At 37.2% G+C, this 23,701-nt stretch overlaps 2 protein-coding genes across 7 annotated transcripts in view; both read right to left on the bottom strand.

Annotated features, from left to right (window-relative positions):
* Positions 1–16,723, bottom strand: tapt1a (transmembrane anterior posterior transformation 1a). 2 transcript variants are annotated; one of them, XM_032555851.1, is made up of 15 exons: positions 16,515–16,704; positions 13,459–13,589; positions 12,595–12,713; positions 11,345–11,377; positions 8,896–9,058; positions 7,814–7,949; positions 7,341–7,438; positions 7,051–7,120; positions 6,616–6,696; positions 6,035–6,144; positions 5,889–5,948; positions 5,694–5,762; positions 5,480–5,556; positions 3,846–4,015; positions 1–2,295 (listed from the first exon to the last, which is right to left on the bottom strand). In XM_032555851.1, exons 1-15 carry the CDS (start codon positions 16,702–16,704, stop codon positions 1,991–1,993), a joined length of 1,812 nt encoding a protein of 603 aa, XP_032411742.1. In that variant the 3' UTR covers positions 1–1,990. The 2 variants fall into 2 exon arrangements, with proteins under 2 accessions (XP_032411742.1, XP_032411743.1); XM_032555852.1 differs by lacking the exon at positions 11,345–11,377 and having other exon boundaries at positions 16,515–16,723.
* Positions 16,724–20,388: 3,665 nt separating this feature from the next.
* The window catches only part of ldb2a (LIM domain binding 2a), a 110,279-nt gene continuing 106,966 nt past the window's right edge, over positions 20,389–23,701 (bottom strand). For all 5 annotated transcript variants that reach the window (XM_032555119.1, XM_032555123.1, XM_032555122.1 and 2 more), the window contains exon 9: positions 20,389–22,399. In XM_032555119.1, coding sequence (XP_032411010.1) covers positions 22,169–22,399 — 231 coding nt within the window. In that variant the 3' untranslated portion in view covers positions 20,389–22,168. The remainder of the gene's footprint in view (positions 22,400–23,701) is intronic.

Genomic DNA, 23,701 nt, shown 5'->3' with positions numbered 1-23,701 from the left:
AAAAAAACAAAACACTTTTATTATTCCAAAAAGGCAATTTCATTCATTATCAAGGTATGAATTAAATATAAATCTAAACTAATGAAACAGAGCAGGCAGTGTACTGGACATAAAAACACTCCACTTCATCAGTTCTGTTGATCTCAGCATTGGCCGCCTGCAGTTCGGCTGCCCTTCACTGTAAACAAACAAAGTTTGGACGACTCCGAACAAAACACGGGAGAGTTCTGGCCTTCTGAGAAAACCACGCGATGGTTTGAGGAATCACATTTCACATGAAAAATTTGAGTCATTTACAGTTCCCCAAGTAGAACCATATTCCTTGTTGTGATGGAAAAGGACAATGTAAATCAACACTTTGCCTTAAACATTAATGTCAACTTTTTTCTGCTTAAACAATATTTAACATTTGTCTGTACGTTCTTGTTCCAAGTACATTTTTGTTTCCAAGACTGAATGACAACGATAATGAATTCCTAACAATCTGATTCAGTTTTACAAGTCAACAGTTCTTTTGAAATTGTGTTTCGGTGAAAATATTTTATACAAATTAACTGTGTAATAATGGAAGAAACCAGAAAGCAAATCAAACTATATTTGTGTTACATTTGAAACTGATACATTTCTGATAAAACTGAAGGGCTTTGCTTGACTTTCTATCATAAAAATATAATCAAGTTTGGGATTTTTATATGGTCCTTACATTTAATTATAAACAAACAGTTTTTATATACTCTATATATTTGTCATATATTTTAATCACAATAAAAAACGGTTTACAATAACTTCTTAAAGTCAGTCAAATCACAGGTTTTAAAGCACACATGCAAAAAAAAGGCATTCTGTTGTGGAAATATTGCTTCTATCTTTCTAAGATGTTCCTATGGAAACATCAGCTGAGTTTATGTGAAACATGACTCGATATAACTTAATGGTCCATCAGTGCAAACATTCGAGAACAAAAGAATTAAAAACTGACTTGGTACATTCAAGAGGAGGTGCCGCACTCAGTCATATCCTGTCTTAATGGATGTCAAGACTTTGAAGATGATAATATTGAATGATTTATCACTTTGTTCATAAAAAGGTGACAATATAGATGTAACTGACCCGCTGCATCCTCAGATGAGTCAGGGACCGACAGAAGCTGCTGAGTTAACGTCAGCAGCTTCTGTCAGCAGCTTCTGTCTGAAGCTGCTGACAGAAGCTTCATTAACAGACAGTTTCTGTTTGTTAATGATACAATGATGTAAACAAAACACCCCTCTTAAGGCCAACAGTTTAAAAGAATGTTTTTTTTTAACTTTACTTTGGATTTCATGTTTGCTGATTCATGTTTTGATTTATAAATTTCATGTAGTTCTCTGTAATCCACATTTTATTATCCCCAATAAACCGAATAACATACTGATTTATATGTGCAAAAATATATTTCCTGTTTGTCTGTTTGCAACACCATCTCAACATAAATGCCTAAAATAATCACTTAGTCTTGAAAGCCAATATGTTGATACTTCAGCATCTTTTCTTATACAAAATGAATATTCTGACGCTTGCTTTAAAAATCTGTGGTTTTAGTTTGTTTTCTGTCTGCAGAGCGACATTTCTCTCCTTCTGATCCCACAGCTGCTCAATCAGGAAGTGCTTGTGTGCTGTCACACTCACACATATTTCTTTCACACACAGACACACACACACGCGTACCCCCCCTGTGCCCACGCATACAATTGGCAGATTGTCCCAACGACTCGGCTGCCACACTCACACTTTCTGTCTCCTGCTGTTTATCAGACACCTGAAGTGTTCTTCGTCAAACTTCTCAACCTGAGGCGTCGACCACAGCAGAACCGCCTGACGCTGTGTCTCTGGTAACAATAACTTATCGTATTGTCAATAAATACTCTGCTTTCAGCTTGGAGGATCTGGCTGAGAGCCTGCGCTCTCCGCTATACCTGAGTGGGTTACTTGCTACATCGGCCGCTGCTGCTGGTCAGTCAATTCGGTTGCCACAGATTGTGAAGCGGTCGATCTCCAGCAGGTCTTTATTGGGAGCTCTGTGGTTCATATCGGAGGCTTCGTCTGCCTCCTCTTCCTGTAAAGGTGAAGCTGTTGGTGGTTCATCGTCAGATTGGGGTTCTGAGGTCAAAGGACAGCTATCTGCTGTCGCAGGTGAGGCATCAGTGGGGGGAGGGAGAAACAAGTCAGGCCGGGGAGCCGGCTGGGTGGTCACAGAGGATGAAGAGGAGGTTGGAGGGCTACAAGGTGTAACAGGAATCTGATCCACGCTGGATTCACCTGAATGACAAAGGATGAAGAGTATAAACTTCTTTTCTCTGAAAATGTATTAGTAACTATTTTCTAGACAGTTGTTGTCTAGAAAGACTTAAATATTCCAATAATAACTTATTATTGCTTATATTATAACTGAAAATGTTGTTATGCTTATCAAGCTAAATCAGCTCTGCTCAGAATAAAAACAAAAAGGCAGTGGACATAGTTCATCTGATGACTTTGTACAGGGTTCTTGTTGCCAGGCAACCAAGGCAGACTACAGCAACTCAATGCAATCTGTCAAGTTGTTTGCAAAAAGGCAAATTGTTGCCATTTTTGGCATCTTTGTCTACTGATTACACAATGAAATTGATATATTAATAAACCATTCGTGCTGCAGCTGACTGACTAATAATGGCCAAACATTCAGCTACAAAACCTGGCATCTCTATTCCTGAAGATTCAAACTATAGTTAAAAGCTAAGAGAGATTGGGTGGTTTAACTTGCAAACAAGTACAAAATCTATTTTATCTTTACATATGTGCTTCCTTCCTTTTGGGGAACTGCAGTAAGGGGATTTTTTATATTAATATTTTCTATCCCTCCTCCTTGGTGAAAGTGAGAAAAGATCAATAAGAAACCAGCTTAGAAAATAAAAAGTAGTTATTTCCACAACTTGGCTGACCTCCATCAAGATGGCTAATTAAAATGATTCTAGTTTATCCAGAAAAGTGTAATCTTGAATAAATCAAAGGAGAGCACATATCTCATTATGAAGTATTATGTTTTGTTGAAAGGAAACAGTGTGTACTATTTCACTCTGAGAGTACAAGGAGTAGTATCATGAGAAAAATCATTCTGAGAATAAACAAAATAAGTTATATTGGAAAGAACTGTACAAAACTGATAATTAAGAGGTTTGGCAGGAGAGACCACTGCCTCACTTCAGGATGTCTCGGTTGCAAGCTGCACATATAAATAACTGTTTTAATAAATAGAACTGCAATCCACCAACCTATTGACTTTGTTTGTCAGAGAAAAGTATTTGCATTGTTTTAAAATAAAAATAAGATGTTTAGACTGTATATAAATACCACCTGTATTGACGTGTTTTTATAAATAGTTTTGCTGGCCCATCAGCTATTACAAACATTTTTCCCCCAAGAGTTCAAACTTACAAAATAAATAAAACATGCCAAACTTTTTCTCTTTTATACAAACATTGACTCCATGTAAGTTTTTAATAAACATTCAGTTATTATTGTCACAGTTTGAGTGAACTTAAACTTTTGGGATTTTATGTCAAAGAACAGAAAAAAAATTATCAGACTTAAAAAAATAATTGGAAATTTTTACAAAGTTGAGGCAATACTTTTTTTTTAGTAACAAATAAAATGCACTGCACAGAATAAACCTCATGTTGTGTTTTTGTCCATATTTTACAACATAAAACTTCAATAACTTTTATGAGCGATCCATTCATCTTCTCTGAAGACGTGCACTTTAATAAAAATTAACCACCATGCGGTTAACTTTCATTTTATTAAGACTTGATGTGAACAGCTTTGTTTACCTGAAGATTTAGTGCATCTGCGTGGGTCAGATTTGCTGGGACTCTTTGCAGAGAAGGACGGAGCGGTCGGCGGCCTCTCAAACAGTTTGTCCTCCATGTTGGCTCTCTTGACATAAACACAAGACTTCCCCAGTAGCACGATACTGTTTAAAACTTTTAGAGTAACCATCCTACAAGTAGAGCAGCAAAAAAGGAAACAATATTAGAATATTTAACATTTTATTGGCATGAAGAAATAAATTGCTAAACACATATTAAAGGATAAAATAAGCAATAACTTGGGGCTAATTCTGAGTTTCCTTGAAGTTAAACTAAAGCAGGTTTTGGAATTTAGATAAAAACTTCTCTTTTTTTCCATATATGGTGACATTTGCTAAACTTGTAGAACTCTATCATAGAGTGAGGAGACCAGAAGAGCAGAACATCCCAGTTATTAATTTACTTTAATTAGAAACAGAGTTTTCTGACTAAATCAAGCAAAACTCGGATGCGCTAAACTTACAGAAGCATCTTAACACATTAAAATCCGATCAAAATGTTTGTTTCAGTAACTAAGTTTAAAATATGAACATTCTGCAGCTTTAAAGGTGCCTCTGCTTAAAAATACCTGATTCTATTAATTAGGACATTAGCAGAAGTCTGTGTAATTTGACTGCTTGCTGAAGAGAAAATTGAGCCCTTTGATGTGGGTGTTGGACCAGGAACCCAACAAAAGGTTTCAGAGCTCAAGGTTGAAACCAATAATTCAGAGGATTGTGAGTCAATGACCATTGAGAAGTTTAAAAGAGATTCACAAAGTGTGGAGTTTGGTTCAGGTCAGTGTTTAAAGAGTCACCTGCTTCAAATATTCTTTAAAAATATAAAAAATAAAAATTGGTATTATGTAATATTCCTATTGTCTGAGAAACTGAATTTTGGGTTTTCCTCAGCTGTAACCAAATTTAATCAAAAATAAACAGAATGTAAGTCTATATAATGCTAGTTAATTTATTTAATAATTTAAATAAATAATTTTTTTACACAAATTGCAATTTGTTGAGATGCACTGGTAATAGTGCTTTCTTAAAATGGAGCCTAACGATTGTAAACAATCACCACCATTCAAGCCTCATCTTTCACACCCACATGCTGATGTGCAGAACGCTTTTCTTTGCAGAGCTTTGATTCTGACACTGATGAGTGGAAGACGGACACATTTGGGTCTGTGGAGCAACGCTTGCTGTGACAGGCCATTTGGAACTGAGATTGTGTCAGCTAAATCTTTGCCAAGGCACAGCGATCTGCTCAAACAAGGGTTATTTTTAAACCAGAGGAAAGGGAAGGCCAGAGATGACAACAATGTGTTCTTCTCCCTGAAGTGAATTCTTCAATGGGAAGAGCCCAGTGGGAAGTCAGCTACAGTGTTCATGCTTATATAACCACAGATGTGTCAGTGTGACCTCATCAAGCGCAGAGAGCAAGTCAAGAGTCTAACAATTGCATAAAAATGTATTTTTTTAGTTTCTAAAGCATTTGTTAAATTTGTCAAAACTTTCATCACAATTTTCTGGTTACTAGCTCTCATTTTGGCAATAGGAATATAATTTGCCATAATAAAGCAGAAGAAAACAAGCAGAGCAAAACTAAAGGCTTACCCGAGGTAAAAGAGGAACACACATATGTATGACAGAGCTCCCTGTACCTTCACACAACTCATCACCACTCGGATTAGCTGAAAAAACAGCAAAACATTCCAAAATCAGTTTAATCCAAAAACCAAAAAATCTAAAACCTAGTATTTGGACTGTTACTTTAAAGGCTTAATGCAAGATTTGAGTCGGTTTAGGGTAACAGACTGTTGTCGCTCACCAGAACAGCCAGCGGCAGAGGGATGAAGCCCATCCTCCGGGCCACTGAGTCACTATAGTCAGTGTAGGCCTGCACAGTGACAGACAAAGGTTACATCTCTTGACATGAGAATCTGTTAGCTGCATGAGCTTCATGATGCAACAAAATAATTGCAATGATATGAAAACAAACAAGCAAAAAATAAAAAAGTCATACGTTCTTTTGTCGACTGCTAACAAGATCGAAGGCCAGACTGGCTCTGTATTCACTGTACACCTGGAGGACATGCATGTGACCGGTTAGAAACGTTGTTCATTAAGCGATGAGTAAATGCGTTATTTTGCCGCTGGCTTGTTTCTTACATCTGCTGTGATGTCGTTGAACTTTGTGATGAATGCATGTTTTATGATGTCAACAGCAACCTCAGACATGACGACCATAAAGACATCAGGGAACAACATCCACAGGTGGTCTGAGGAAAAAAAATATCACGTCTGAGCAAATCTATCTTGGTTTATCAGAGGATGAACACAGAATGAATGCAAAATGAGAAGTGTGCTGCTTTAAGGTGTTAACATTTCAGCTGACAGTCAACATCTGTCACTGACAGGGAGTTTGTGTTTGAGACTGGCAGGAGGAGCTGAGTGTCAGAAAGCTGTCAAACGGTAACGCCCAGCTCTCATCTCTGACTTTGCTGCCTTGTTGACTGAAGGTTCTGGGAAAAACTCCCCAAAGTACTACAGTTGGTCAGTGGGAAGAGACAGAAAGCAACTGCTCAGCATAACTGTCAAATCTTTGTTCAGTGCAAGCAGCAACATCAGGGCTGGCACAGAAATACTGGCAATGTGTTATATTTATGGCAAAAGTGAAATGATGCAGTTTTGTGTTTATTGCATTTTAAATGTGAATAAACACTTAGTTTACAAGGAAAACAATTAATTACCTGGGTTCCATGAAAACTGCTCCATATTCCTGAGACAGACGATGATGAGGAGAACATAGCTGGTAAACCGTTCTTTTATATCTGAAAGATAAAATAAAAACTGCTAATTAAGTAGAGTAAAAAATGTTAAATGGGCTAATTAAAACAGTTCACGGGAAAACAGCTACCTTGTATTTAAATAAGTTCCAGTACATTTTCTAAAAAAGTCGCAGCTGTTTTTTTTTTTTTGTTGCTGTCATGTGTGACAATGAAGCCAAAAATAAACAAATGCACTTTTTTTATTAAGCTAGTTATGGAAGCCTTCACCTGACTGTACTAAGCTATCAAACACCTATAGCTGAAAGCAGAGCTGTAAAATGCAACAAATGTATATAACTGTTATGAAAGACAGAGGTCAATGAAAAATGATGTGCAGTGTGGTGATGAAAACCTTACCACTGTTAGACATTTGGAATAAATTGTTCTTCTCAAATTTCTTGAAGACGCTTCCCTTGATCTCCACAAACTGTGATTCATAAAACACACATAATAGATCATCAAATCTATATTGTATAAAAATACAATGTTGTAGCTGCAAGAGTCAGGTTTCAACATCTGCAAGCTGAATATATCAACACACAAATACTTTTAGTGCATTGCTGCTTGGACAAATATTTTAGGTAACATATTTTAGGTGTGCATTAGAATTTCTTTTTTAGTTTGCATGGATGTGTGTGTGCACTGACATTGTTGGACATCATGATGGTAAGCAGAGACTTGTTGTGCGAGTTGAAGGCAACATTCAGAGTGGAGGCTTGGACCATGATGAGGATGGAATGAAGAACTGAGGAAGAAATACTCAGGAAAAACACCTTTTAAAAAATAAATCAAGTTAAATAAAGGCAGTGGTTAGAAATAAGACTTATAAACTAAACCCGAAACTGTAAAAGTCTATTATTTCAATAATATTTGGAGATGGCTCAGGTGCTGAAGCGACAGGCATAAACAAATGTTGTTTTAGTGCAAAAATGTTGATTTATCCTGCCTTTGGTATACCATATTTGATAATAAATTTCAAATAACTAAGAATATGAATGTTACAGAATACTCATTTACATAATGTATGACCATGTGTATCACTGTTGTTTTAAAGAATAAATAAAAGGGGTCATATTTCAAAAGCTTTTGGGTTTAACATGAATATAAAATGGAAGGATACAGACATAAAAGACAGCCATAAAAAAGTGAGGGATAACTCCTATATTGTCTCTTTTGCGTTCTTTGGGTTCAGTGGCCGTCCAGTATAGAGCATCCAGGATGTCTTGACCAAAAGACGAGAAGAGGCGATCTGCAACCTTATAAAGAAAAACGAGTTGGAAATGAAGCTTATCAGGGCTTTAGAAAGACAGTAAATGTAACCTTAATGATGTTAGCTAGTGAACTATTAGTTTTTTCTGTTAAATCACAGAACCACCTCAATCCAGACATGAGTAACTTTCATATAAAGTGCTTCAGAGCATCAAATATGGAAAGAACTACAGTCTGCCTATGATGCTTGCTTTCCACACAAGAATGAAAGGCTTATTTTGTGGATGCAAAGAAGATGCTCACATTGCTAAACATGACTTGTCAATTTATTCAGCCATGAATCTTAAACTTTTATTAGAAGTCGTACTACTGAAAAGGTATGAGAGTCTGAAGAGAATTTAAGAATCACAAGCCTCAATTATTTAATGTTTAATCTCTGAACTTCAAAAAACATCATTGTGTTTGCCAACAATTAAATAGAAGAAGAATTACTTTATTCATCCCAGCAGGGAAATTATTTTATTTTTTTTATTTTTGCAAATACTAGATGTACTCAGAAATCTGAGTCTATTTACCAAAATCAGATGATTTTCAGCTCGATCCCCAGAACCACAAAGTCTAATCTGTTTTTGATCAGTGAATTGATCAAGCCTCTACTAAGGGAGAGGGAGTGTAGAGAAATTATTTCTTTCCCTTCTAACAATTAATAACTATAATTATTAGCTGTAAAAAGCTATTTGAAAGAAAACTACTTTTTGTTATTGGGGTAAACTCTGTTCAATATGTCAGCTTTGAAGCACACTTTTCCTTGTAAAATATGCATTTTTAAAAAAAATACTAGAGATTTATTTAAAATGACTCTGCAAATAAACAGTTTATTTTCTTCTTTATGGATTTCATGCAATGGAATGGATTTTAAGAGTTATACATAAAACAACAGTGTATGCTATAGCATCTCTGATTTAGTTTTTCGGTATTTGCAGTGTAAAGTACCTCCAACATGTTGTAGATGATGTAGAGCTTGATGACGGACTGTCCTCTGATCAGGTGATACATCATGGAGTAATCCACGTAGTGCATCATGGAGAAGCACAGCACCAGGATCAGCCCCTTCAGCATATCACAAACCTGCGCTGGCTGCAGCAGTCGTGACCCGCTGTTCACACAGACACTCAGAAAACTCAGCGTCTATTTCCCGTACCGACACACAGACTAGTGTTATTTAATGCCTTGATGAATGCTGGGCTGCAAGCTGTTCTGTATCTCCCAAAATCAAACATGCATGAGTAAATGTGTTCACACCGCAATGTAATGCGTGCTGACAAAACGCACACGTGAACCAAGTATTAACATGAAGACATTTCCAACCTTTTGAAGAATCATGCACACATTCGTCTACCCCACGCTGACACTTTACTGTGAGGCCAAGACAGCAAAACAAGAAGGAACAGACAACAGATGTCTCCCAGCCTCACCTATTATTGCAGGTTACTCAGGCTGAATGATCTCTGATTAGATTCTCACAAGTTGATGCTGAGATACAACACGAGTAATATTTTCATTTCTGTTCAAAATGAGATAAAACACCAGGAGCAACAACAGATGGTATCAATGAAGGTACAATATGAAATATTAAAGATATTATCTCCTTTATATAACATTTATCTTAGAAGCCAGCTGTCCTTTTAATATGGTGGTTTTTGAAATGTGTTTTTCTGTTTAAAGTACATGTATAAAAAATAAATCCAGACTGTTCTTATCTACCAAACAGACCAACAGAACCAGTGGCTGAGCCTCGCTCTTGATTAAAATGTTTCACTTATGGTATAAAATTGGATTCAACATTTTGGACAGAAATGACTAAAACAGGAAACAAACAGGCATCAGCTGTCGTATCCAACAGTGACGTTGGCACGTCTTTTCAGGGTAATAAAGTGAGTCAAACATGCAGCTTATTTTATTAATATCTGTAGTCGGCAGCGGCAGCTCTGGAGTACGTTACGAGAAGAGCTGACAAATCCATGGGAGCGGTTATTTAGTTACAGTGACAGGGGCGACTGGGAAGAGCTGGAGGAGATTAATTTGAACACTTTCTGCATATTTTCCATGTCAGCTGTGTTTCGTCTATTTGCATGCAACACCACTGTAGAGAAATTATTTATTTCCTTTCTAAGGACATGAACTTATTGGTAATGACCAGTTTGTTTAAATTATTCATTTATCACAGAGAAATTGGAATATACCTTGAAAATGCTGAGGGAGCCTAATCAGCTTGCTACTATTTGGTTAATTGAGCGCTTCTGAAAGCTAAACCCCGTTACCAGTTCTGCATAATTTTTTCTTTGCCAGATCACAAAAGGCACAATTTTTAAACACTCAATAACAAGGTGGAATGTTAGGAACTATTCTAACTGTCATTGATGCCTCCACTGATTTCAGCAGCAGCTTTAATGATACGGAAAAACATGATTTGCATGGCTGGTGATAGAGAAGCTGAATCATTGCACCTCTGAACTGACAACAGCCTAATCATTAGTATCCCTGTATTCTCAGTCAAAGCAGCCCAGATGTTCAGCCCAGTTGAACATCTGGGCTGTTTTCAATATACCATTAGAGGATAATTATCCTCACAGTGAACTTTGATTGTAGCTCAAAAAGTTACCCCATATCAAATTGCTTCATATCACAAATAAAAGAATGTACATGAATTCTGCAAAATTGGGAAAGACATTGGACATGGACTTCTGGTGCTATACCACCACCTAGTGTTCAACCTTGCATTGCATTGCATTATACTGTACGTTGCAGTTTTAGTATTCAGGTAGTCAAGGTGCTGACCCTGAGAAGGCTCTTGATTCTCAGCACACAGCCTTTAAAGTTACCTGCTCAGGGGTGCGTCATCTAAATTCTGTAAGCACCATCTTCACAAACCAAATAATTTCACAAGAGCAGAGAGCAGCATTACAAGCAACTAGGACTGAGTATAGTTCCCTCCATGCGAGAATGCAAAAGAAAGCTTAACATAAAGGGCAGAATGAGACGTGAAAGATTTTGTTAAAGAAGCTTAATTTTGAGTATCAAACAATCTGTCTGCTGCTGTACAGTGGTTAAAGATAATTTAACAGTGGAGGTAAGTAATTACTTTGTTTTTCTCCCTCATAAGTACTGGAAAGTGAAGCTACAGACAACACAAACTGTGCAGTGCAGCAGTAGGTGTATCACGGACACTTAACACGGGATGAAAATGGCCAAACATGCTCAGCAGAACTTTACCAGAGCAGACAAAGTTAAACTAACTTGAAGACCAGAACATGGAGTGTAGTGCCAGGCTGTATCTTTACAAACATCATGGAGATGAGATGAGACTGATGGCTGGAAACACAGGCTTGTTCGAGACAGGACTAACTTTTACTGAAGCTATGATGGGCTTGTGGGAGCATACCTGCTTCTTTTGCAGTAGGGGCATGTGCGTGCCCTGCATGGGAAGGACAGTGAGGTGAGAGATAGGCAGAACAGGGGGCAGAATGTGAAACGGGGCCTCTCATGAGAGTAAGGGTACATTTATCCATAACTTTGTGACATAGCTGAACTGTTAACAATTGTTCCCCTCATCCAACTGCTCAAGTGTACAAACTATTAGAGTTTTTGAAAGAAGACATTTCTCCTTAGTCGGTTTTGGCCTTTTCTGGAAAAATGATCTTTTCAAAGTGTGGCCCTATGAAAAACTGATATAATCATTCCTAATATTTTATTTGCAAGTCTCACAACTTATACTCTTATAAATTAATAAGGAATAACTACAGACATGATTGCCAGTCTGAAAATTAAGGGAATTATCTGAATGATTTGTATTTATCATTTATGCTTGCATAAAAGTAAGTGGACATCCCTTTAATTTTACTGTTTCTGAAATACAGTACATGTTATAATGTTTTAGACTTTTACATATGTTAGTTGAACACTTGCGTGAATGGGTGAATGACTGAATGCGGTGTAAAGTGCTTCATCCTCTCGACTTGATAAAGATGCAAGTTCAGGCCATTTATCATTTACCATGTCATTAGATGAATAAAACTCTAGATGAACACCTGACAAGACAATAAAAGCACAGTTTAAGTTTGCAAAGACGCATCTGAGCAAGATGTCTGGACCGTAACCCTAATGCAAAGGTAATCAGAGAATCATAAAATTGTGGCTTCAAAAGCTGGTTCTATAGAATAATTAAATATTTTAGATTGCTTAAATATCTAAAATGCTACATGTTTTTTTCTTTAAATTATGTGTGATAGATCATGTGTTGGTATTTATCTGACATTGGATTTATCCAACTTGAACTGATGAGATATTTTTTATGTCCAGATACAACACCTGCAAAATATTGAGAGAGGGTGGCCTTAACTTTCAGTTAAAACTATGTATTTGCAGTTTAACAGTTTCTCTAGAAGTATGAAAATTTATTTGAATCCTTCTGACACGTTATTATATGAAGAAACATAGGAATAGGTCAAATGATCCTGGAAGTGTCTCCCAACACAAACTCCTGAACCTAATGACCTAATGAGAAGATTGTGGTTCTGGTTTTCACAAAACCAAGACAAATACAGAAAATTAACCGTAACACACTCAGTTTGTGCAGAAATACAATTTATTCCTATTTTCAGTTATTGCATAATGTATGTTTTCCAATCTTACCTGAAGCCACAGCATGGCAGGGTGAGGAGGCGAAGCAGAGCCAGCAGCACTCTGAGGGGTAGCAAGGTGAAGATGTACAGGAAGGCATCGGCACACAGGAAGAAGCCAAAGATCATCAGCTAGGACCAACAAACAACACCCGCACGTCAGACAACAGCTGTCAGTGTGAATGTAAAACCTCCACTGTGATCATTAAATGTGAGCTGAAAAGCAACAATTCAAAAATCTATATTCTTATAATCCATAAATTTAATAAAGATTAGATTATTTAGCAGCAAATCAAAAGTACCATCAAAATGTTTCACAGTAAGATGTTATTCTAAATAAAATATAATTACATTGGATGAAATTTAGTTGTAATTCATTTAAATCAATCTAGTTAAAATATAATTACACAGATTTCAGTTTAATTCTAATGCTGCATAGCACAATTCAGTTGATTCAGCCTATAGCAAATAGTGGTTTATATTAAAATAACATACTGTACATTATATTAATTTATATTATATATTATAAAAACAACTACAGAAATATCACCAATGAACATTTTTAATTATTATAGTTATTAGTAATAAGCAATAGTTGAATTAATTAAGCAGAATCAAAATTTATTGTAAAATTGTGCAATGACAACTATCACATATTTGGTTTGTTTACAAGAGATTGATACAGTTTCCCATCATACAATCCACTGATGTACACACTGAACATTTGTTGGGTTGTCACTTGGCTCAGCTGTAACTCAGCTGAGCTTCAGGCTGCTCATAACATAATCATTTCTGTTTGGCTGGAGAAACAAGCAGCTACATGAATCTGGCCAAAGAGAAACAAGGGGAATAGTTTAGGACCGTTACTGTACGCTACCTTCTCCAGCTCCTTGGGAATACGCATGCATGTATATACCCTCTCCCTGCGCTCTGTGTACTTTGCTTCATTGTGTTCCAGGAAGTAGCCTCTGGTGAGTTCTGTACAAATGAAGCGTGTCAACGATGGATCTGGAACAACAAGAGGGCCACAGTGTCACCACAAAGCCATTGTCTGTGACAATTGCATCTGTCAGCAAAATCCGATTTCAATTCCATGAATGTTACTGGAAAAAGTGATGAAATCGGATTAATTTTTGCATTTTTCAATGCAAAAAATAAAATATACCGAATACTTATTTTAACAAAATTATGTAATTACTCTCCTGGCAAGTACAGTTATTTTAAAACTTCATGATGTTTTGCGATTAAATCGATTAATAATAATCAATTAAATGATAAATTAAAATGAAGGATTATGTTGAAGTTTAAAAAATAAAAAGGATTTTGCTCTAAATACAACTAAATGTATTTTTCAAACAGCAGCCACAAAGAATACTTCAAGCATGTTTTGCCCCAAAAAGGTGAAACATTGATGAGTTTGTTGGGCTTGATATCCACATAATCATTTTACATCCTTTTCTAAGGATGTCCATCATAACTTTATGCCACAACTTCAACAGTAACTGTTTTTGTGCAACTAGGCACATTATATAACCCAGCATGACTTCGTACTTTATACTGTCTCTGTTTGTTTAACTGTGTTGAGACGATATCAGATATACTTGCTATCAATTGATCCCTGTATAATTCACAGCAGCATACCACAACTTAAAGGTGAACTCAAGGTTTATATGTTTGATAGGTTTGTTTTCTTTTACACCTGAAAAGTATTTAATTTGATTCATTTAGTATTTATGTTTTTGACTAAGAGCCTCAAATCTAAAAATTATAAAAACTGCAACATTAGTATTTTTTTTTAAGTAGTATTTATTTTTTGTAACTTAAGGTCTGTACATTAAAATTTAAACAGAAATTTGATATAAACTTGATGTAGAGCAGTACAACATATCACATCGCAATCATCACCATATCAAAATGTGCAATACTGCAAAGAACTACGTACTTGGATGCTATCATGTTTTATGTTTGTATGCAAATTCCTTATGCCAATATTGTATTTGGACTGTTGGATAGTCTTAGTGGTCTCAATGCTAAAGCTGACAAGCGGTGGACATTGCAATGGAGAAAAGTGGGTTAATCATAACCAATAACATTATTGCAATGTGTAGCAACATCTTCCAACATCATTTCATCATACTGTGCAGTCAAAGTAAACAAAATATATTGAAACTTTTAGTTAATCATTTCTTTCTATAGCACTTTGATACAATGTTCAAGGTGGATTTCTGCCCAAATAAATAAATAAATAAATAAATTACCTTGATTCTTCTAGAGTGAATTTTGGGTCAAGGGGTGCTCTACAAATATTTAAAGTGAAAAAAATATTCATGTGTAAAATACTTATTTAATCTCCTCTGAATACGATGCGACAGTCAAGCAAAACATGAGTTACCTGGTATAAAGCAAAGTGGCTGTATATAGTACCAATAGACTTCAAAGTAAATGACTTCTAAGGTCTTTGAGTTATTTATTATTCAAGGAGTCAGAGTTTACTGTAATGTCTTGATAATAGTTTAAAAGAGATCAGAAATATTTCTTCAGGACTTCATAACTCCGTTAGAAAATCTATATTCAAATCAGGTCCAGTTCTGGACCTGATTTACACATGTAGACAGTAGGTGACAAAGAACTCTGAATCAATTAAACTTTAAAAAAGCCAGTTGACTTAAGGGACAAACCACTGTTGAGTCAACACATGACTTACTGTTTAACAAAAAACATATTTCAAATGGCATCTTGGTATTTTGTTAAGTGGTTTAGGGAAAAGTGGAACACGTTGCATAAGTAAAACAGTATAAACAGGTGAGCAGATGATTGTCATCTAATATCGAATATTGTGAAGTACAGTTTCAAATTAATAAATTAGAACATCTTTCATTTAAGTAACTCAATGAAAAATATTCACTGAAGTCAAAACATTTAACTCATACTATGTAGATCAAATACAAACAGCTACATATTTCAAGCATCTGTATTGTTTATAGTTTAAAACTAATAAATAACCCAAATGTATTTTGTTAGACTTACAATTAAACTGGATTTCAAAAAGAGTTTAGACATAGTAAAAACAACAACAAAAAGATGCTGTCGGTCTGTCTGCTGGACCAAAAGCAGATGGCATGGCTCCCCAAATCATCACAGAACCCGGAAACTTCAAACTGGACCTCTAGGTAATTGAATTTGGTCCCCTGGTTCTTTTCTTCCAGACCAGGTCCTTGATTTGCAATGAAACTCTGAACATCATGTAACAGCACGATTCTTTTACTCCTCAAACCAGCTAAAGCGTTTTTGGTTCAGAACTAGCTTAACACGAAGAATTGAAGAAGCCCAAATGTTGGACACATTTGTGTGTTGGTTCTTTAATCACAGACTTCAGCTGTAATCCACACACTTTATATCTCCCTCACACTTTTTGTTTTGACCTTCCACTGAACTTCCGCTTAATATTCTTGGATAAAGCACACTAAACAGTAAGCTTCCTTAGCAACAACCTTTTTGCTATCTACAGATAGATATTTATTTTTTACTAACAATAGTGCAAATTGACAGCACGGTGTGGTATAGGAGCCTAAAATATGTAAAAGTAATATGAAAAATTCTTGTCATATACAACAGTAATACGAAGCTACATAGGTAGCTTCACCAAATGGCTGAATTCGCCGTTTTTAAGCTAACTGGCTATTTATTATTAGCTTGTTAATTAAGCTAGCACTGTGTATGAACAAACTCAGCAGCTGTCATCAAGCTGACTCATTTAGGCTTTTGTAGCTAATTTATGCTTGATTCCTCACCCCTCCACTATAGACAAAATGTTGTAGTCGTTGAGTCACGTAAGTGTGAATGGCTAAAGAAAGTCAAAACAGACTAAAACAAGCTTCAAGTTGTTTAACGGTTGTATCTGTGGCTTCACAGCTGGGTAGACCAAACGGTTACCTGCTGAGACCTCTTGCTGCTCCCTCTTCACTGCACTAATGTCGAAAAACCCCAACGTCTCCGGCAGCTCTGGAGTTATCCCGATTTTTCCCGACCTGCGAAACTCTTCCCAAGGTCTTTTCTGCCTTTTCTTTAGCTCAATTTCGTTTTCTTTCTCTTCTGACAGCTCGGTCCCCAACACATCCGCCATCTTTACTCTGGTCAACGCATGTCGTCATCGAAGCGGCGTCGATCTAAGACACGTCAACTCGTCAATATGTATATATAGTATATATAAGTATATGTCAAACTTAAAATATTTTTGTGTTTCGGCCAGAACCTTTTAGCTGTTTTCTTTAAAATCCTCTATTAAATATCTATGTACAAATTCTGAAGCCAGCCACAAGACCTTATTAATTTGTAAATTAAACTTGAACCTACATTCTTTTAATTAATAAATGTGTCTGATAGGCTGTGTGCAGAAAAAAATTGGATGCATTCTTCATGTAAATAAAGAATAATACAGAGTAACTACAGTTACACTTAAATAAATAAATACGTTTGTATATCTAGTTTGAGTATACCTTTGAGACGAGGGCATAAATTTGAAGTAAGAAAATAAATAAATTCCTTCTGGTGTCAATTCTCAAGCTCTTCCACATGGTGGTGCCAAAGTCCTGTCAAATATTTCAAAATTTAAAGTCTACCCAACAACAGCACTGAGGCTTCTTCTACAAAGGATAACGTTCACATATAATGTGTCTTTACCAGGCTAAGCAGTTTGCACATATTATTCTGTACTGCAGTCTGCTCTTCTCTGCAAAATTTTGGGTAAAAATATCAGCAGGTCTGTTTTTCACAATGATTATTAAAGGCAATCAAAAATGGCAGCTAAAGAGAGAATTTGTTTAGGGAAAAGAATGAGTCATTTTATGCCATTAGATTGTATGAAGGGTACAGGCAATGTGAACAATGATTTATTTTTTTTGCCAGTGTATAGAAGTGGGAGAACTATGATCTAGAAATAAAAACAAAAAACATACTGATGCATATCATTAAGCATGTTTCTCATAAAAGTTCACCTTACAAAATGAAACATTCCTGAAGTTCTTAAAAAAATGTATCATTAATTTTCCATATGTTCTGGATCTGGTTCAGCATTCACTGTCATGTTTTGAGCATAACAGTGAATAGGTAGTAGTACTCAACCTGAACACAGCACTTGACCATCACTGGGCTAATTCAAGACAAGCAACCATTGCACATAAACACAGTGACTTCTAAAGCCAATTTATAGAGACCAATTAATCTTACAGGCATATTTTTGGACTGGTAGGAAAATGTAATTCCTATACAGAGCAGATGAAAACTCCATGAAACAGGACCCCAGGCCTGAGATCTGAACCCAGGACCTACTTGCTGCAAGGCAGAATTGCTAACATCTGTTCCATGAAGCAGCGGCTCTCAAGGAATAGTAAGACTGAAAAATGTTACATCCTCAAGCATGCAAAAATGTTCTCTTCTACATTTCTACCGTTTCAAGGCCTTTTATGAGTTGCCAGAGAATATTTTTTCCCAGCTGTTTGAAGCATAAAATAATGCAGCGATGCCCCTGCTGCAAAAACAGATGTCTTATTCTCCATAGAAAAAAACTGATACTTTTTCTTACTTCAGCTGTGTAGACTATATATATACTGCTCAAAAAAATAAAGGGAACACTTAAACAACACAATATAACTCCAAGTAAATCAAACTTCTGTGAAATCAAACTGTCCACTTAGGAAGCAACACTGATTGACAATCAATTTCACCTGCTGTTGTGCAAATGGAATAGACAACAGGTGGAAATTATTGGCAATTAGCAAGACACACTCAATAAAGGAGTGGTTCTGCAGTTGGGACCACAGACCACTTCTCAGTACCTATGCTGTCTGGCTGATGTTTTGGTCAGTTTTGAATGTTGGTGGTGCTTTCACACTCGTGGTAGCATGAGACGGACTCCACAACCCACACAAGTGGCTCAGGTAGTGCAGCTCATCCAGGATGGCACATCAATGCGAGCTGTGGCAAGAAGGTTTGCTGTGTCTGTCAGCGTAGTGTCCAGAGGCTGGAGGCGCTACCAGGAGACAGGCCAGTACACCAGGAGACGTGGAGGAGGCCGTAGGAGGGCAACAACCCAGCAGCAGGACAGCTACCTCCGCCTTTGTGCAAGAAGGAACAGGAGGAGCACTGCCAGAGCCCTGCAAAATGACCTCCAGCAGGCCACAAATGTGCATGTGTCTGCACAAACGGTTAGAAACCAACTCCATGAGGATGGTATGAGGGCCCGACGTCCACAGATGGGGGTTGTGCTCACAGCCCAACACCGTGCAGGACGCTTGGCATTTGCCAGAGAACACCAGGATTGGCAAATTCGCCACTGGCGCCTTGTGCTCTTCACAGATGAAAGCAGGTTCACACTGAGCACATGTGACAGACATGACAGAGTCTGGAGACGCCGTGGAGAGCGGTCTGCTGCCTGCAACATCCTTCAGCATGACCGGTTTGGCAGTGGGTCAGTAATGGTGTGGGGTGGCATTTCTTTGGAGGGCCGCACAGCCCTCCCTGTGCTCACCAGAGGTAGCCTGACTGCCATTAGGTACCGAGATGAGATCCTCAGACCCCTTGTGAGACCATATGCTGGTGCGGTTGGCCCTGGGTTCCTCCTAATGCAGGACAATGCTAGACCTCATGTGGCTGGAGTGTGTCAGCAGTTCCTGCAAGATGAAGGCATTGAAGCTATGGACTGGCCAGCCCGTTCCCCAGACCTGAATCCGATTGAGCACATCTGGGACATCATGTCTCGCTCCATCAACCAACGTCACGTTGCACCACAGACTGTCCAGGAGTTGGCGGATGCTTTAGTCCAGGTCTGGGAGGAGATCCCTCAGGAGACCATCCACCACCTCATCAGGAGCATGCCCAGGCGTTGTAGGGAGGTCATACAGGCACGTGGAGGCCACACACAATACTGAGCCTCATTTTGACTTGTTTTAAGGACATTACATTAAAGTTGGATCAGCGTGTAGTGTTATTTCACTTTAATTTTGTGTGTGGCTCCAAATCCAGGCCTCCATTGGTTAATAAATTTGATTTCCATTGATGATTTTTGTGTGATTTTGTTGTCAGCACATTCAACTTTGTACAGAACAAAGTATTCAATGAGAATATTTCTTTCATTCAGATCTAGGATGTGTTATTTGAGTGTTCCCTTTATTTTTTTGAGCAGTGTATATATGTATATATAGGGGGGGGGGGGGGGGGGTGTGGATGGAATGTAACTTCAAACAATTTATAAAAAGTTGCCTTTTTGCAAATTTTTCATAGAACATATCTAAAATATTTTAGATAAAATCCAGATTCAGAAACTGAAAGACTGAAGTATAATGCTACTTGACATGCTATTTTATAGCACTGGCAAAGAAGCAAATCCAGAACAATCATTCATTTTACTTAGGACTGTAAAGAAGATCAATTAGCCTCTGCAGCAGTGCTAGCGGTTTCCACTGTGCTTATTAATGAATATTTAGCTGTATTTGGTGCTTAACCTATTAAAATGGGCAGTTATAAGCATTTTTAGAGGGGCTCTTAAATATTCCTAGATTTCAGTTATTTGTGTGCATTTGGGGTCCCTAAAAATACTACAAATACAGAAGAATTACTATATATAAGTAATACCCTGAGAAAACCCACACAGGACCTGGGATATCGTAGAAAAACCACACTGAAAGACTTGCATTGCTGAAATTTACAGCAGAAATATTTTCAGTTTTAACCACCAAGCAGCCCCTGCAAAGAAAAAAATGTGTTTCAGAAATACTGTGCAACATAATGAGAAAATTGTAAAAACATATGGTTCAAGAAACAAGACCGTCGTTTAATACCACATGTGTGTTGATCAAACCAAATTCAGCTTTTCTGTAAGCACGGTTTATTGGCACACATAATGGTAAAGCATACATACCAGACATCAGATATGACACTGAACACCTCTGCTATATAATGTACAAATGGTGTCTAATAATACTAGGCTCAAACATATTTTGAAATGTGTTAGCTTCCTTACAAATACACAAATAAATACCCATTAGATCGAATTGTATAAAGACATCTGTCATTGTTTTCTTGCCCATTTTTAAACAAAAATCCAACAAAAAGATCAAGGATATACTGGGGTATCGATTCAATTGAAGATTAAAGAACAATTGTGAACAAACACGGGGATCTTAAAGCATTTCTGTGGGGTGGATGAGATTGTATGTCAATCTGAAAATGCAAAACTGGTTTGTTCCTTCAGTTTGTCACTAAGTCCTCAGTAAATCGTCATGTGACAATGTGGCTGTTCGTTAACTTTGTGGCTTTGGTTCTGTACTAGCTAGAGAGGTGTAGAAACATGAGAAGTTTTGGTTCAAAATAAAGCAAACCAGCATCCATCCAAACCACCCTACAGAAATGAGAAACTGGTATAAAACAAAAACAGCTGCCATATCCACACTGCTTTCAGTGGCTGATTTACAGTGGACAAAATAGATTCCACCTCTATTTACAGAGCTACAAACCTTGTTACAGTGTTCCCAAACTGATGAACACAAAAAGCAAAAACCAAACGATGCGTTTCAAAGAGCACATTTATCAAACCAAATAAAAATTGTATAAAATCATGCAGGAGAAGGCTTTTGTATCAGTTTGGGATTAGGTCGTTAAAGGGAAAGAAGTCCAACTTTCCAGGAATAATAATAAAGAAAAACAATAAAGCATCAACATGTGTCAGCAAAGTTCACAAACTGATTGGCAAAATTACAATGTGACTTCAAAGGATTCAGAAAGAAGCAAAAATACCAATAGACTACAAACACAATCAAACTGGTTTGCATGAAATCACAATCTGTGACAGCCGCAGTAACGTTAAGAAAACAATTCCAGGACAAGATTTTCCTCATTTGAAAAAGCTTCCACTTTGTAGAGAACTTTTATTTCCTCTTAATTGGAAATGAAACTCGAGCAACAGTAGAAACAAACCAACGGCCGACTGAATTTCCAATAAAAATGCAATTGCCTCCAACAATGTTTCATTTGAGTCCAATGCGGTGAGACACTTCCATGGGCTCCGCTGGCTGCTAAAAACCACCTTCCCTTCACCAGCTTTCTATTTCAGAGACATTTTGTTTGTTGTTTTTACTCTTCTCTCTTTCCCACTGTCCGCAGTCAGCATGATGACTTGTGACCTGCAGGTCAACCAATCACAGCTGAGGTATTCCACCAGACAGGAGGTTCGTATCTGAAGGTCCGGGGGGGGAGAATTTGATCTACAGTTTTCCACTGAAGGGAAAAAGTCAGTCTGCAATAATAATTTTAATTTACATTGCATACGTTTTGTATGCATTTATTGTCTGTAGATACGTCTGAGCAGTTCTCTGTGTTTTTTAAAAGAAATGTTACAATGATTCAGAGAAGAAAATATCCCAGATGACAAAGTTTGGCTAGACATGCCAGTGGTGGTTTTGCAGACAGGTGAATTCATTATGCGGCACAGAAGCGCTGTCCTCAGGGTAAAGGGGGAGAGGTTTAAATGTCTAACCCACATGGAGCCAAGGATCTGTTGTTTTCTTCTTTTATGTAATTTGTTTATTATATTTTTACTGCGAGGGCTGGGGCGCTGTGCTCTCGGGCTTGCTGTCCTGGGCGGCAGGGGGTTTGCTGCTCCAGGGGGCGTTGTTTCCCAGAGCTGGGGAGCTGTTGAAATCGTCCTCGTCATCCAGGCCATTGGTGGCGTCGTACTGCGTGTTTTCCAGACGGGTGATCAGACGCTCATCCTCGTCCCCAAACTCGCCGCCCATGAGGGTCGGCTCTCCAACAACCATCACGTCCTGTAGAGATGCAGAGAGATTGATGAACTGAAATCTTCTCTTTTAAAATAGACCTCAAATCTGTAAGTCAAACTATTTTTACACCTATAAAACTGTGAACAAATTCAAAGTTATTTGCTCCCTTAGAGGTTTCTTCTCTTTATGCTTTCTTGTGACACTTAAATTTATCAATTGATCAAACAAGTTGTATATTTACCAATATTATTGATATTGCGAGATTTTTCTATATTGTGCAGCCCAAATAGAACCAACATGGCCGTAGAAAAGTACTGGCACCCTTAAACTAGGGTTTGTGATGCTCAACTGTCATCAAGAAGTTGTGGTAACTGGCAAGGAGAGTTCTTTATATCTCTGTTGATGAGTTTTGGCCAATTTTGCTTTATGGAATTGTTTTATTTTGGCCACATTGGAGGATTTGGGAGCCAGAATGGCCTGTTTAAGGTCACATCACCGCATATCAATTGGATTTAAATCGGGAGTTTGACTAGACCCTTTCAGAGCTTTTCTTTTTAAGTCATTCCAATGCTCCACCTGCTGTGGATCACTATCCTGCTGCATAAACCAAGTCAAGTTGAGCTCAAGGTCACCCCCAACCACGTCTGACTACCAATATCATACTCTCTTGAAATGCTGTAAAAGTTGAAATGGGACACAGACCAGACCTTACAAAAAGCTCATCATTCTACACAATGATCTACAGGATCATCAAGATGTTTGTTGGTAAACTATTGGTCCATGTTTTCTCCATTTGTGGATTATGTATCTCATCATGGTTCGCTGGAAATTTAACTCTCTAAAACATCAGAATTTAAGAAAAATGTCAGGGACTTCTTACACAATTTATTTTTTCACATAATTCCAAACTGGTTTGAGTTGTATTTTATTTTCTCCTTTAATAAATGTTAATTTGGAAACAGATACTGTAGTTGCTTTAAACTGCACCGTATTTCAGTTATGACCAATAGTTCTCCAGCTGTGCTTCAGCAAATGAGTCTGTAAAAAACACTTATACAGAGCTAAGAATTGATCAGAGTAATTATTTTATTAGGTGTTTTCTTAGATTCCAATAAAGAAAAACAAAATGATGGTAAAAAATGTCTAAAGCTCTAAACTGGTTCAATGCCAGAGTGTTCATTATTGGTAGACATAACGTTGATTTATTGTTCAAGTTTAGAAGCCAGTTCATTGCCTGAATGATTTGTAGTTTTAACATCTTAAAGATTCCTCTCAAAATGGTCAGCTACAGGATTGAAATGCTTTGAAGAGATTCAATAGTTTTTAAAATTATTAATATTATTTAAA

Source organism: Xiphophorus hellerii, chromosome 23 (assembly GCF_003331165.1).
Source record: "Xiphophorus hellerii strain 12219 chromosome 23, Xiphophorus_hellerii-4.1, whole genome shotgun sequence".
NCBI lineage: Eukaryota > Metazoa > Chordata > Actinopteri > Cyprinodontiformes > Poeciliidae > Xiphophorus > Xiphophorus hellerii.
Note: the sequence above shows the minus strand (reverse complement) of the source record. Positions and strands in the feature narration are given on the sequence as shown.

Excerpts from the sequence above, each read along its gene's own strand:
- tapt1a (XM_032555851.1), bottom strand. The coding sequence starts at position 16,704 with ATGGCGGATGTGTTGGGGACCGAGCTGTCAGAAGAGAAAGAAAACGAA. Across the intron at positions 7,950-8,895 it reads TCATCTACAACATGTTGGAG|GTTGCAGATCGCCTCTTCTC; the intron begins GTACTTTACACT and ends TTTCTTTATAAG. Across the intron at positions 6,697-7,050 it reads ATTCCAAATGTCTAACAGTG|ATATAAAAGAACGGTTTACC; the intron begins GTAAGGTTTTCA and ends TTTATCTTTCAG.